The sequence below is a fragment of the Tyto alba genome, unplaced genomic scaffold (assembly GCF_018691265.1).
Source record: "Tyto alba isolate M040663 unplaced genomic scaffold, T.alba_DEE_v4.0 Super-Scaffold_45, whole genome shotgun sequence".
Classification (NCBI taxonomy): Eukaryota; Metazoa; Chordata; class Aves; order Strigiformes; family Tytonidae; genus Tyto; species Tyto alba.
Window position 1 is genome coordinate 35427386 of NW_024881321.1, and position 15632 is coordinate 35443017.

General features: G+C 47.3%; 2 protein-coding genes across 3 annotated transcripts in view; one reads left to right on the plus strand and one right to left on the minus strand.

Annotated features, from left to right (window-relative positions):
- The window catches only part of COL4A1 (collagen type IV alpha 1 chain), a 128757-nt gene extending 114663 nt beyond the window's left edge, over positions 1-14094 (minus strand). The window contains exon 1 of the mRNA XM_042805978.1: positions 13800-14094. Coding sequence (XP_042661912.1) covers positions 13800-13862 — 63 coding nt within the window. The 5' untranslated portion in view covers positions 13863-14094. The remainder of the gene's footprint in view (positions 1-13799) is intronic.
- Positions 14095-14308: 214 nt separating this feature from the next.
- The window catches only part of COL4A2 (collagen type IV alpha 2 chain), a 148833-nt gene continuing 147509 nt past the window's right edge, over positions 14309-15632 (plus strand). Inside the window, exons 1-3 of one of the 2 annotated variants that reach the window (XM_042806020.1) lie at positions 14309-14324; positions 14600-14703; positions 14846-14906. In XM_042806020.1, coding sequence (XP_042661954.1) covers positions 14660-14703; positions 14846-14906 — 105 coding nt within the window. In that variant the 5' untranslated portion in view covers positions 14309-14324; positions 14600-14659. Of the gene's footprint in view, positions 14325-14512; positions 14704-14845; positions 14907-15632 lie in introns of those variants that run through there. The other variant, XM_032997068.2, reaches the window with a different exon arrangement.

Genomic DNA, 15632 nt, shown 5'->3' on the forward strand with positions numbered 1-15632 from the left:
TACAGCTAGGTGATTTCTCACCTGTCAACACATCCAGAAGCTTTTAATGTCTTCCTAACATTAGACAACAGCACATATTTTCATGTGTCCTGTTACGTTTTAATTGACTAAGTTTTTAGGAAGCTATCAGCCTATCATCATTAAGCTCCAACATCAAAACAAAAATATGAAAAAAATAAAGTGGTTACAGACATGACACCGGACTTTCAGTCTAGGAAACAGGGTAATGTTGGTTGATCATGAGGAAAACAGGCACAGGATATCTGACCAGCCTCTTTTTTTTCTCTCTGTAAATCTGTTAATATCAAATAACTCTCAGACAACCAAGCTGACGAAACTCGTTTTCAGTCTGCTGACCGAGACCGTGACCCTACTTCCCTGCACGTAATAATTCTTCAGTGACAGAAGTAATTTTTCATGTCATAAACAAATCGCTGAAACACCCTAAGAGTAAGAAAAGACACATAGATCTTCCTGACATTTTCTGGCCTTTTTACAGCTCGTTCCCTCCCCTTTCTGATCGCCTGTAGGTTTTGAAGGGGATGCAGCAGGCATTGCCCTTGCTCCCTACTGCAGTCAGCCGGAGAGCTCAGCTTCAAAGGCTCCTGCAGGCAGGGACAGAGCAGCGCTGCCACTTCGGGCTCTGCTGGAGATCAAACCTCTCCAGTCCCGGCGGGACAGGCCAAGGATGCGGGATGGGATCCCTGCCAGTCATCCTCGGGCTCTCGGGAGGCAGGTGCGACCGCCAAGTGTCTGGCTGGGGATGTGCACCCCGCCAGCTCCTCTGCCTCTCCTGTGGGATGAAGGGCAGCGGGTGCTGCTGCCGGTCCCGCCAGCTCCGGCACATCCCGGCTGCTGGCCAGCCCAAGCCTCAGCCGCGCTCCGGCTTCACACGCAGGTGCTGGCAGGCAGCAAAAGGCAAACGGTGCCAAATCACCTGCAAGGCTTTATGTGTAGCAGGCAATAGCCAGGGAAGAAAAAGCCAGTGTGACGCTTTCACATACCGTAGTAAAGCAGGTGTAAGGAGAAGGCTGAAATACCCTGTCTGGAATGGACTTGGCAATGTGAGAGCAAGAGGAGAAGGTCTGAGCGATCTTGTAGATACATTATTCCTAAAAAACCTATCCCACAGGGAGCACAGCACGCATGGGAAGGGATGGGGGAACAAATAAGTGCGGCTGTTGGTCTTACCCAGCCAATGCTCTTAGAAATTATTTCTCCACCCTGGTGATACCTCAGTGTTTCACCAGAATGTGCAAAGTGCTTTGACTCTTTTACAGTCCCATCCCTTTCCCAGCCCCCAAACAGAGGCAGGCAAATAACCAGTCTAAAGAAGCGGACACCTCTGTAAAATCAGGCTTCTCCATGACAGACCCAGTTTTACCCTTAATAGGTCGCTAAATAATCCCTACAGCCAGTCAGATATTGAAGCATCAGCACCAAGATTCAGTCAAATGACTAACTCCTATGAATTATCTCACCTGGTATTGGGCTATCAGATTAATAATTGATAATGAGGGAACCACACAGGTCGCTGCCCACCACCAGCAACAACTATGAGATTGGTTAATTATGAAGGTACATCATAATTCTGCCTTTAGCCTGGTGTGATTCAGATTTTAAAAATGCTTTCTTGGCAGCTTCGGTCTAATACTATAAATCTAAGCACAGGAATTCTGCACTGTACACCTTCTAACACAGCAAACAACAGTGACAAGAAACAGATCACTTTACTCTGTTCTAACTAGTGGTGTTTTACTCAAGCTTTACATTTTACCTAACATTCCAGAAATTCATTAGTTGTCTTCAGGTACAGAAGAGCTCACGTAAGAGGCTCACATTTTAAGTACATCACAACATTCAACTCTTTTCAGCAATACTTCATCCAATAATATGTGCAACCTTGCAGAGAACTCATTCTCCGTTGTCATCACTGATTTGATATGATTTATTTATCTTCGCATTTAGAGATGTGAAATAATTTTCTCGACAGCTGAACCACATTTATCAGAAATGTAGGGGTGTTATTGAAAACAATGCAAGACATGACATAATCTCATATGCACCTTCCCATATCAATCAATTTCATACATTTCTCTTGGACACACTGATAGACACTGCGCCATGTGCAAACCCATCCCATGTAATTGCCCATTACCATTGCAATGATGGCATGCATCTGAGTGAGCACAAGGAGGGAAACACGGAACTTTTCCTGTTTTTTTCATAAAATATTCAGACTTTAAGCTATGATAATGAATGGGGATTTACAAAAACATAGAATTGCTTATGCGCCCTACGGTACAGGGTAACAGTCCAGCTAAAATAAACCTGAGCTCAACAGAAGATAGATACTCAGTACACGGCCTGTTCTGGCACTGCATTAAGTTCTACGTGCTGTTCTCTTTTATAAGCTAAAAGGTTTCTATTTAATTTTAACCATCAGGAGACCATTTATTAAAATAAATTATATTGATATATTGACATTAAACAAATATAAAATGTTTTTTTTCTGAAATGGAGTCCAGACACAGTCAATACACAGATGTGTCCCATATTGTGTGAGTGACCAAAATTGTGCACAGAACTGGTAATTTGCAAACTCTGGACCAAAATCATAATATGCTGGCTTTCATTCCAAGCTGCACAGGGAGCGTGTAGATGCCAGCTCAGGCCTTAACATAAGTTGAGTAAGCCCTGATAATATCCTACATGTGTCTTGTGCAGTTGTACTTTCTGCGGGCCTGGCAGCATCCAGGAATAATGTATCTATCTACAGGATCGCGCAGACCTTCTCCTCTTGCTCTCACGTTGCCAAGTCCATTCCAGCACCAGCAGCTCCTGTGGTATCAGTGAGAAAGCATTTCTGCATGTGAGGAAGTTGTTTAGAACAAACGCCTTTTAGTAGGTGTGTATGTGACCTTTGCAAAGACTGTGGTGACACAAATGGGTATAAGGCAATTGCTTGCTAGGCTTCTTCCTTTGAGGATTTTATCTGAAGACACTAAGAAGAAAACATGATCCTTATGATGACAGCACACAGAAGCATCCTCACAAAACAATCTTCTCCATCTTTGATTTTTGCAGTTTTCTAGCTTTGTCCCATCACTATCATCTTCTTTGGTCTCCTTGACACTCTAGGAAAAATCCTTCCACACCCTTAGCACCTTCAGCTACTCTAAAAATTAATTAAATGGAAGCTGAAATCATTAGCAACTTTGAGGAAATGACTCGGCACCTGACGGGACAGAGGGCACTGAGCTAGAATCACTGCGAGGGTGGCAGCTGCCTGCCTGCATGTCTCAGGGGTTACCATTCAAAGCTTTTCTATGCTCCCAACACACCCAGTCCATTCAAGATCACAAGCTCTGCCCCAATCAAGCACACCATTCCTGGAAAATGCATCAAAAATTGGCATCTACTGTTTGTCTGACCAGTGTGAATCAGAGCACATTTTCAAAGGCATGTCCCCAGCAAGATGGATTTGTTTTTCTGCATGATTTGAACTATTATTTTGTCATTCTGAAGGTCATGAGTCGAGACATTATTTAACCCAAAGACTTTAGGCACTGGTACAAGATTCGCTATATCACCAAGGTCCATAATGGGAAGTAAGTTTTAAAATAGCAAGAGAAAGTCACAGACAGTAAGAATACATTACATAAGAATTAACATCACCAGAACCCATGTCTGAGTCTTCCCCCAGCTGTGATTTACCAGTAACCAACAGAAGAAAAACTTCTTCCAGGCTGGGACTGCCAGCTGGGGGGTCCTCGCAACTGGTGGCAGGGGCCAGGAGCCAGAGTCAGCTCCCACAGTTGTCCTCCAGCTATAATCAAAACTAAGTGCAGGGCTCTAGCACCTAATACCAGGTTTCTACAATCTCTTCTAATCCTTGGCTTCTGGGATGTTTTGTGCCCTGATTCCTACTCCAGCCCTTTGGGATCTGTCATGCAGCCTTGGCTCCTCAAGATCACTGTTAAATTTAAAAAACAGAAAAAAAAAAAAACAAACAAAAATAAAAGGATAAAAACATAGACTTCCTAGGAAAAACTTAAGCTTCTTACTTTCTTCCCACTTTCATTTATACCTCTTGCTATTCCCTGGTTTTCTCTAAACATTTCCATTCTGATTGCAAAAATCTAGCTGTTCTTAAAAAAGATACAGCCCCAGTCAAAAGACTTCAGCTAAAAAAACAGTATGATAGCTTCATTTAAAAAACTCATAATTTTCTCAAGCAAAGCTGTCATATTACAAGCATTTATGTAGTTTTAGTCTTCCTTGCTTGTTCTTGCAAACTGTTAAAAACACACATGTATTTACAACTAAAAAAACTTCTGACTTTTGGCCATGAATACTGCTTGCCTATGCATCTTGGCTTTATGGCAGCCAGAATTTATCCTTTTTTATTCTGCTAGCAGATAAGTGACTTACCATTGCCATAAAAGGGACAGAGCCTCAAGCACAATACAAAAATTCCTGGAATGTTTGAGTCTACCCTCACTTAGCTGATTTTTCCCTTAATATGTGCACTATGAATACACACCATTAATGTACTAATTTTTCTTCAAACTTCTGTTCTAATTCTTTACAGCCCTGTAAGTCCATACCAGCGTAATTTTTCAGCCTTATTTGGGTTTCATCACAATCTTAGGATTTGTTTCAATGCCTTTAGATTATCAAATATTTCAACAGAAGTCTTCAGTAGACTAGAACACAAGTTTTCTTCCACTAGATAAACAACTGGACTAATAAGACCAAAAGAATTACAATATCCAGTCAGCACATAGCTATCCAGTGAAAATGGGCTAATTTGTTTTATCCCTTAGCTACAACTGAAACATTTGTCATGACAAAAAGAAAAGAAATAGAAAAAGCCTTTCTTATTCTGATATCTGTATACTAAACCTAGGACCCCAGAAATTACCTATTAAAATAGAACCAGCTAATAAAACAATACATTTCCCCCTTAAACCGTGATTATTTACATGAAGGATTACATACTTCACTGTGAACTTCCAACATGAATACCTATATAAATGTCCTGGGTTGAGGGAATGGTGGAGTTTTTTTTGGTGGCAGGGGAGGGGGCTATCGGGGCAGCCCCCTGTGAGAAGCTTCTCGAAGCTCCCCCAGCTCCAAGCCAGCTCCACTTCTGTTTGGGAAATTGAGCCCATCAGCTGCGCCTCTGCGATAACGTATTTAAGAAGGGACGTGGTGACGAGCAGTCGGACTTGTGAGGAGGAGTTGCTGCAGCTGCATGAACACCAAGGTCAGTGGGGGAACGGAGGAAGAAAGGAGGGGGGAGGTGTGCCAGAGCAGAGACCCCCCTGTATCCTGTGGGGAGACGGCAGGGCGGCCCCCCCCGCCACCCATGGAGATTTATGGTGGAGCAGACATTGATTTATGGCCTGTGGCTCTTGCTCGCCTGATCAAGGTTCTGTGCCCAAAGAAGGCCGGGGTCTCATGGGAAAAGGCAGCCCCGCTGCTGTAATTCAGTGCTGGGAGGATTGCAGCATGCGGGGGAGTCCCACGCCGGAGCAGCTCGGGAAGGGCTGCAGCCGTGGGAGGGAATCCAGTCGGAGGAAGTTAGTGACCCACGACGGAGCAGTGTGGGGAACGCTGCGGCCCATGGGAGGAATTCATGTCGGAGAAAGTTTGTGGAGGACTGTCTCCTGTGAGAGGGGGACCACGATGGAGCAGGGGGAACAAGTTCCAGACACTCTCCTCACCGAAGATAAGGGAGTGGCAGCACTGACTGCACCCCCCATTCCCTGCCCCTGCGCCACTGGGGGAGGAGGTAGAGATATCGGGAGCAGAGCTGAGCCCGGGAAGAAGGGAGGGGTGGGGGGAAGGTGTTCTCAAGATGTGGCAATGCTTCTCACTGTCCTACTCTGTTATGTGTTGTTAGTGTCTGTAATAAATGTATGTTCTTTTTTTTTCCTCCCCTAACGAGTCTGCCTTTTGCTCGTGACCATAAAGGGGAATTTTCTCCCCATCCCAGTCCTATCTTGAACCCCAAGCCTGGCTCTCTGTCCCTTCTCATTGCCGGAGGGGAAGAGAGAGAGAGCTGCTGCATTGTGGTTGGCTGCCAACCAGGCCCAAACCACGACAATAAATAACCTTTATGTAACAATGGCATCAACTATATTGAAGAATTTGAACACTTTCATCCACTAAACCATTTAGAAATGCTCTATCAGGTTCATGCCCAAGTGTTAAGGCAATATCCGCATGTATAGAAGACATATGAGAGGGCACCTTGGCTAGAATGAAGGACAAGCGTCTTGGTGAAACCACAGACCTCCCATGTAGCCAGAGAGATTACAAATTCCACAGCAGCTGAAACAAATACGGTCAGAGAAAAGGCTGGACATTGTTTCTAGAAGGCTTTAAAGGAGATGCGATGTTAGTTGCCTCAGGTCATTTTCTTCTAGAAAATGCTAGGAAACTTCACCAGACTTCTGACACTTTTTAAAAAAAGTTCAACATCTAGAACAGATGTGTGGCTTTCATCTTCTCTCAATGCAGAGATGAAGCACAGAGTCTGCAAACTTGAGCTCTTCAGCACACCTCTTCTCCCACTTCAACAGTTGGGCAGGGTTCTCCAGTGACAAACTTTACCTGAAAACTCATTTCTGCTTCCCAGTTGTAGCATTCGAAACATTCTTTACCGTATACATTGTTATCTACAGACAGGATAATGGCTAGCTTGTCCTATACTTAATCTATAAAAGGCTGCAGCTCTTCTGAGTGCAAAAGACCTAACTCACTAGTTGTTTAATTAAAGTATTATAGTTCTTCCTACTAATGCTTCCGTATTAAACTAATTCTTGAATTTATAACTTTGGTAATTTCTTCCACCAGTTCCCTCTCAGCCATCTCGAAAACCTTCATCTCAAAATGCTGTCGATGTCACTGCTACTAGCGGATGAAAGCCACAAAAAGATGAAAGAAAATTAATTATTACTTTGAAATTTGTTTACTCCACACACTTGACAGCACTTTGTGTTTTGTCCTTTACATTGTTCTGTTGAAGATGCACACCCTTCCTCAGACCCCGAAAGAGGCTGTTTGCCAGAAGCAGTAAAGGTGAAGGCAGCAGGAGCACACACACAGAGAAAAGGCAGAGGAAAGGAGGGGAACAGAGGATGTTTAGTAGTTCTGCCCTTGGATCCACACACACACAAAAAACCAAGCTACATAAAATCCCATCAAAGTAGCTGAATAACTTTGTTAAAAACACAGTTAGATTTTGTATTAACTGGTTGGCACAATGTTGGAAAATCCTACGCCAATTATTTCAGAACATGTGTGAGGACAGCATCCCATTGATATACTACATGAAGGTAACCTAAGAAAATAATAGATAATAAAAAAAAAGAAACCCCATCTTTTCTCAACTCTTCCCTGGCTTCCTTCATTTCATCTTTGGCCATGTCTTTTTCATTATGCTTCTGTAAGGCAATCCAGGCCAAAAGGAAAGGAGGTTTTTTTGCAGGCTGTGAGGTGAGGCTGACTCACGTCCACCCCAGCGCGTTCCCGGGCTGCAGCAGCTGGCACCAGAACTGCTCTGCCGCTACCGAAACACCCCAGCGCGGGTATGAAAGCAGGGCTACAGCCCTCACTGGAACCCACCAGCACAAGTTTTCAGACGCCTGATGACTTGGCAAATCAGAGAAGAAAAGGGCTATTTCCTACCACCCCCACACGCTCACCTACGATGAGAAGAGCTAACACAACCTTAAGGCTTCCAATGTTTTTTGTCCGTGTTGGAAATGTGACGGAAGCAGGCACAATGTAAGAGGTTTCCAAAGAAATATATATTGGAGTTACTGGATCAATCGAAGTGGTAATAAGTGAATCCAGAGCAGAACAGAGTATAGCAGAAGTAAAAGGGCCTGGAAGCAAAAGTGCTTTTAAACATACACTGCTGTACTTTTTTTTTTATTATTTATTTAAAAAGTTTATCCAAGCTCCTCCTCCTGTAAGAGAACATCATCTCAGAGATAAAGGAAGATTAAACAGTCATCTTTTTAGTCTTTGAAACATTTATTGAAATATGCTTAGTTATATACTTAAATTTTTCTCAATACTAAATAGGAACTTAAAGCTAAAAAAGACACAAATTTTTTTTATTAAATCTTTGATCATCCCTTTTCTGTTTATATGTCAGAGGGACAGCACACAGTGAGGTTTTTTTCTATTTTCTACTTATAATCTTTATGAAGAATACATTTGCCCTTTACTGCAAGTCATTTCAGATTAGAATGGCATAACAACAGTAATTGACATATTGACTGTGTTTTAATTTGTTCTGTATTTTACTTCCACATTGTCCAAGACATTGCTATATAAAGACTCTTAGAGGCCTAATGTCACATACTTTTCTGCTGTATTAAATCACCAAGAATAATTCCAGCCACTCACAACCCAGAGGATCAAAAATTTATCTTGCCACAAACATCGTTAAATTGCAGCAGTACTTTAGACTTTCTGCTACTCACTAAAGGCACGGGTTGCCATTCCAGTCAGGTCATAGCCCATGCCCAAATACTTCCCTCTGCCCAAATCCTGCAAGGTGTTAAAGGGCTTTTGTGATGGGAAAGTCAACAGAAATTCTGGGAAGGGAGCACTATGTAACTTCTAAACACTAATGAAGTAAGTCAATTTATTCTCATGTTGAGATTGTTGAATCTTCCTTTGTTTAGTCTAGTTCTATAAAAAGAACAATATTCATAAGCCTATCCCTAGAGATCGTTTCTGACATTTTTAAACAATTGTCTTAGCTGCCTGCAGCAGCTATCCTACATTTCTCTAGGTGATCAAGGCAACTGACGGTATATACATCCACCATAGCCTCAGGCGTTATATAACCTAATTACATACCAGGATTATATACGTCAAGCGGACGAGTTGCAATGAAACACTGCAGTAGTCCTGCAGGCATCTGATACACACAAACGCTCAGAAGTGAAAACTGTGCTACTTGGGATGACAGCTCAGGAACGCACTTGCGTGTGCTGACGCTCAACAGCTGGCTCCGGGAGCGAAGTTCACCGAGATGAGTCAGGACTGACTGCCCAGGGAGGCTCAGGGATCGCGTTCTTCAACGCAGCTGGCAGCAAGCAGGTATGCGTTCCCAAAACAGCCTACCCTCCTCTCCTGACTCTGGCACCCTGTGCCTGTAGAAAAGGTGGCCAGAGGAGGAAGCAGGCAGGAGGGACAGCAGGGACAAGGACATCCTCCTGGGAGCAAGGGGTCACCAGGCCTGGCCCCTTGCTCCCAGAAGTGCCCGTGTATTTTGTTCTGTATATATATATATATATATTGACCAAATGACTCTCCGCTGCTAGGGTGGGACCCAGGACTGTCGCTTCTGCAGCAAGCACTCCTCGCCTTGGGCTGGAAGGCCACCTTCCCACCCACACCCTCATGGCCCTTGGTGGTGCACCCTCGGCTGCTCCAGGTCTCCTACGCCACTCCTGCCAAGCCACCTCCCTCCAACAGAAAGAAAAGGGAGTGCTGTACTTTTCAGACCCTCCTGCACCCCACCAAAGCCAGGCAGGAGGAACTGAACCCCATTTCCCATTTCCCTGTGAAGCTTTCTAGCCTGAGAGGTGCTTAATTTATTGGAAGTCATTTGGGTCTCTCCTTCTGGCTACATTTTCTGAATTGAAGTGGCCATATCTCCAACCTGAACTAAAACCTATCAAGGTTTGTTAGACATGCTCTCGGTATTGACAAGTCCTTGAGGACATGCATGGACAAGGATGTCAAATGGGCTTAGGGGATACATCCCTCAACACTGAAGACAGTAGCAGCCCTAGACACGAACGGCTGCAGAAGGCAGGTGCCCAACACAGCCTTATTTCACTAGCAAAAGTGAAACACGAGTGAAGTGCTGTCAGTCATTCAGACTCAGCCACATGACTTCTCTTCAGTCACACGCCAAAAGTCCAAGTCATTTCTTTTATCTGCTCTCGGTTTATCTGCCTTGTACTTCTTCATCTCAATAAGACATGTTTTTAAACAAAAAAAAAAAGGAACAGAAAAATTATCCAGACTAGTTGGAAGCAACTTATTTTTTTGCTTTTGGCCTAGAATTGCATGTGTCAGACTGCAACCCCAAATACAATTTAAAAATAGGAGAAGCGATGCAAGGAAGGTGTGAGGGTGACACAGCAGAGCTGCCTCTGCCCGGCCACGGACGGGGCACCACTCCTCAGACGGGGCTTACACGGGGACAGGAACCTCCTGGCCTCCCACCAGTGCGTCCCCAGCTGCCACCACATGCTCAGCTCCAAAAGCGCTGGTGGAATCAGCATTGCCCTTGTGGAAAAAAAAATGCATGTTTTTACCACTGTTTTGGCCCGCTTTCTCCCAGTAGCTGGATAGAGCTTGCTCTCAGCCCTGGCCTGGCTCCCGTTTTGCCAACACTAAAAGTGGAAAGGGAGATGGGTTGGGAACTCAGAGAGACCGCTAAGCCCATCGCCGAGCATCTCCTCCGTTCCCCCGGTGTTACGTGGCAGCCAGCCCACTTGTGTGGAAGGCGACTTGCCCCAGGGCTCGAGCGCAAACAGGAGATCTTTGCTCCATTGCAGAAAGCACAGGGACTGGCGCTGCAGCGGCACCGACAAGGTACCGAAACACAAAACCGGGATTTCCATGGCATTGTCATCTCTCAACCAAGCAGTACTAATGTTAGGAAATTGACTTTCTTCAAAGGAAATGGCAGGCTGAAGAGTGTCAGAAATGAGAGCCCCTGCAGAGATACATCAAAACAAGCTTCTCCTGTAACGGTCTTGTGGGAGTAGTCTCTCGGCCTGTCCTGGAAACATCTTAACCTACTGCCCTGCCTTCCACTCTGCCCTCCTTATAATTTGAAAATGAATCTCCTGAGAAGAACAGAGAACAGCACAAAAGCCCAGACTGGCTATAATTAATATTTTGATTATAACTGATCGATGTAAAAACCACCGAGCTTCCAGTGCCACATCTGGATGGATTTTATAGTGCCACATTACAACCGGTGGGAGCTGCAACGGCGCAGCTCCCTTTTCTGTACTGAGGAACATGATCCTGCCAGTAGCTGGCTCAAGGCTGGCTTTGCTACGTCAAATGCCTCTGTGAGACCTGTCCTTCCAAATCTCCTTGTATGTGTTTAATCACAAACATGTCAGTGATAAAAACCATTTTTTCACTCTGCCAGCCCTGTTACACTGTAGAATCGCCACCACTGGCACAGCACGAGCTGCTTCTGCTACTTCTGCATTCACAGGCACCATCTCAAGTCTCTATTAGTTACCCCTGCGCGACCACAATGCACATATGAAGAAACATTTTTTACTGTGAGGGTGACAGAGCACTAGCACGGGTTGCCCAGTGTGGTTGAGGAGTCTCCCTCCTTGGACATATTCAAAACCCAGCTGGGCATAGCCTTGAGCAGCCTGCTGTACCTGGCCCTGCTCTGAGCAGGGGGTCGGACTAGATGATCTCCAAGGTGTCCTCCAGCCTCAGCAATTCTGTGATGAAGGCCGCAAGGCAATTAAGAACATCACAAGACTGTGGCTGCAAAAATACAGGGTTGGGGGTTTTTTAAATATAGATAATACAAGCTATTTTGGGGAAGGAAAGAACAAGCATCATTTGTTTTTGCAGAAAAGCGGTTGTTCCATTCAGCCTATCACAAACAGGACTGCATACAACCCCCCCTGCCACACAGTCCTCTGCTAATACGACAACTCTTTAAATGCAAACAGTGGGAACGTGTTCATCTGGGGACAATGTGAGCCCTGGGCCAGCTCTCCAAAAGCAGAAGTACGAGGTCCTGCCCAGGTGTACAGCGGATCACACCACCCAGCCACAACCCCTCAGAGGCATCGGCCCGGCTCGAGGGCCTCGGGAGAGAGGCCCCTCAACCACCACCCGCGCCTGGTATGCCGCAGGCCACCAGCAGTGTCCACCACCTTCCCGGCAGTTGCTAGTGACAGGCAACAGCGTGGAGCCAGGGACAATGTCAACAGAATTGAACTGATTGAAAGGCCACCCATGTGCGCCCGAAAGTTTATCTAAGGCAGCTCAACTTCCACAGCGCATTTGTGTTTCCCAGCGGTGGTGATGAGGAACTGTAAAACTGCAGTCAGCACAGGATAGAAAGAACTGTTCATTTTGGGGATAACCTCATAATATAACTAACAGCTCCAGCTTACATTTTAAGGAATTTTGATTTGAAGAAAACTATTTATCCACCACATACAGGACATTTCTAAAGCAGAGCCTACAGAAGACCTGAAATTGTGCAACTGATACCAAAGCTTGTATCTTCTTTTATTAAGCACCTCTTCCCTGCATAGTTTTCTGTATTTGACCGACAGTCACGGTTTACCCAACGACTTCACTTTATATCACCAGATGGGAACATATCTCACAGACAGACACCTATACCTCTACGAATACCAAATTCAGAACTCAAACGTGAATCACTTACTTTAAAAGATTTTAATTAATTAATTATACGCTGAAAGGAATACAGTTTAATCAGCTTAATGCCAAGTGATGGGTGAATTGACTAAGAGGTGCATCACCGAGTGATTTACTGCAATCACTGTGAGCCTGATATTATCAGCCTAGGAGCAAGAGATAAGACATCAGATGTTCAGTGCTTCTCTTCAGTTGATTCAAGGCATACATACCATCCCCATGGTCAAACACAGATAACTATAATTCATTATAGAACTTCATCTGAAACTGCAGAAAAAGTTTGAAATAACCCTTTCCCAGACTTCTTTTACTGATTAAAATGCTAATACAGGATGTTGCATTTATAGCTGGAAGCACAACAGAAATCCATCTGCCTGTGGCTACGGAAGAGTTTGCTGCACCCCTGAATTTCACCACTACAGCATCAACCTAATCAAATGCCAGAAACCAAGGAGACACGAAAAGATGACCTATTCCAAATTATTATGTCAACTACCCTTCACTCAGAGGTACAGAAGGAACGAGACAAATACCTCAGGAGCGCCAGGAAACAGAGTCCTTTAACTTAAGGACAGCGGATAGCTAATATCTCAGTGATAAAATTAGCTCCCCGAGCAAAACTTTCAGACTACTTGCATGCTTTCGATTTTAAATGTCTGTGACTGAATCTGGCTCCATCGGGAAAGGTGCCAAAACTCAATTTTAACCATTAACATCAGGATCTTTTCCTGGTCCCCGAGCCTAGTTACTGCCCATCGTGGGGGTCAAAGGCGGCGAGTGGGGCACTTTGAATCCCGAGCAACCAAACCACCTCGGGTTTTTTCCCTTACAAAAGCTTACCCTTTTTGATTTTTTTTTTTTTTTTTTTTTTTTACCGTGGAAACACAGCTTGCTACTTTTAAGTCCCGGGTGGGTGCGTGCTTTATATTCCCTCCCCCGCCAGCGGCGCGGCGAGCCGTGGGAGTGCGAGAGCGCGGCGGGGCCCGTCCCACGGCGCTAGCCCGGACCCCCACCGCCAGCCCGTGGGGAGCCCGGGGCCCCACGCGCGGGGCCGGCCGCCCCGCTCCGCGCCCGCGGAGGGCCGGCGAGCGGCAGCCGGGCATCCCCGCCAAGCCCACCTGGCTGCTCCACCTTTCCGAGAGCGGAGGCCCCACGCAATTCGCGCGGGGGGGCAGACACTAGGGATGCGATGTGTATGTGTGTGTGTGTATCCGCCGCGCCGCGTCCCGTCCCCGCGCCTCCCCGGGAGAAGGTCCCGCGTGGGCGCGGGGGGACCCGCCGCGCCCCCCCCCCCCCCCCCCCCTCCGCGTACTCACCGCGGCAGACACGGCGCTGAGCCCGGCGCTCAGCAGCAGCCCGAAGCCCAGGCAGAGCCGCATGCTGCCGCGCACCGCACCGCGCCCGCGGTCCCTGGGCGGCGGTGGCGCCGGCGGCTCAGCGTGGGGCTGCTCCGCGGGGCCGGCCCCACATGCGCGGCTCTCCCCTCCGTGGCGGCCGCGGCGCTTGTAATGCCTCGGGGGCGAGGGACTCTCCGCGCCGTAACCGATGGGCGGCGGCAGCCCCCTCTCCTCCCCCCGGGCGGGGACCCTGGGAGGGCGCAACCTCGCCCGCGCCCGCGCCCCGCCGGCCGCCGTTCCTCCTCCTCCTCCTCCTCCTCCTCCTCCTCCTCCTCCTCCTCCCCGCCGCGGGTGGGTGGCAGGCCGGCGGCGCGGGGGGGAGGCGGGCGGAGTTGGGGGGGGGGGGGTGGGGGGGGTGGGGGGAGGCGCGCCGCTTCCCTCGCCCCACACCGCCGCTGCCGCCCGGGAGGGCAGGGCAGGGGCAGGGCAGCGCGGCGCGCAACGGTGCGGAGCGGGCGCGGAGCCGGGCGGCGGGAGGGGCGCGGGCTCTGCGCGGCCCGTCCGGGGTAACGCGCCCCCGCGGGACGCCGCCGCTCTCTGCGGGGAGCGGAGCGGCACCCCCCCCCACCCCACCCCACCCCTTTTTTCCCTTTTTTCCCTTTCCCCTTCCCTTCCCCTCCCCCGGGCCGGTGGGGCCGCTCCCTGCCCCGGCGGCGCCGGGCGCGGAGATCTCCGCCGGCGGGACCGGCGTTACGTGCGGGCTCTGCTTTGCCTTGCAGGGGCGGCTGTCCGGCGGGGGGGGCCCTGAGCCGAGCCCCCGGGGCAGGGAGGCAGCGGAGATGGACGTCTCGCAGCTCCCCAGCGCGAGTGGCTCTGTTCGGCAGTAAGTAATTCCGCTCGGCAGGCTTCTTTTGGAAATAACTCTTTTTAAAAGTCGTGTGGTCACCTTGAACCGCAGAGTTCCGTCACGTGCTTGGTTTGTGCTAGCCTAAAACAATATCGTGCTTATTCACCTTTCCCCGCAGGGATCTGGGGCTTCTGCTGATCCTGATGGAAGTCGTGCTGTCAGCCGTCAAAGTGGACGCCGTAAGTAAAACGTCTTATGGCTTTTACTGAGGAGAGGAGGAAAAAGCAGTTTCCTTGGTACCAGAAAGTGAGGAACTGCGTTTCTTTCTTTGCCAGATGGCTTATCTGTCCTTCCGTTAAAAGAAACAAGCAACAAATCATCTCTGCAAGCATTACAGATTACTGCCTTCGACAAAATGATGTTAAGCAGGGAAGCGTAAGGCTTCAGCGTCAGGTTGTTTGAAGTATTCCGCTGGTACTTCTGCTCAGATTGGGTAATTTGTTAAAGCAATAGTGGAGCAAGCCCCACAACTTCTTAATTTCTGTAAGACAAAACACCAGAAATGCAGTGCTGTACATACCAGAGAACACTTTGGAGAAGTAAACCTGCAGATGAAATGTCTTCAGTTAAGTACAGACCTCATCTGAGAAATAAGAAGTTGAAGCCATGGCTCATTTTTACAAAACAGAGGCATGTTTATAAATAAATGGATGTATAAATTAAATCGCTAAATCCTAATATCAGTAAGTTTGGCTACATAGGTGGTTGGATGCTAGGTGTTGAAGGAAGCAGAAGTTAGTAAACTCTTGGGTCACTGTTACAAGGATGTGAAAGAAGTGTGAGATAACATATACAGGAGTGCAACATTTGCCTGTTACAAAGCTTGGTGAATTTAATGGAAAGATTATCATTAATGCGAGTAGGCTTTAGATCAGGCCTGAATACAGCGGACTGAAAGGTTGCTA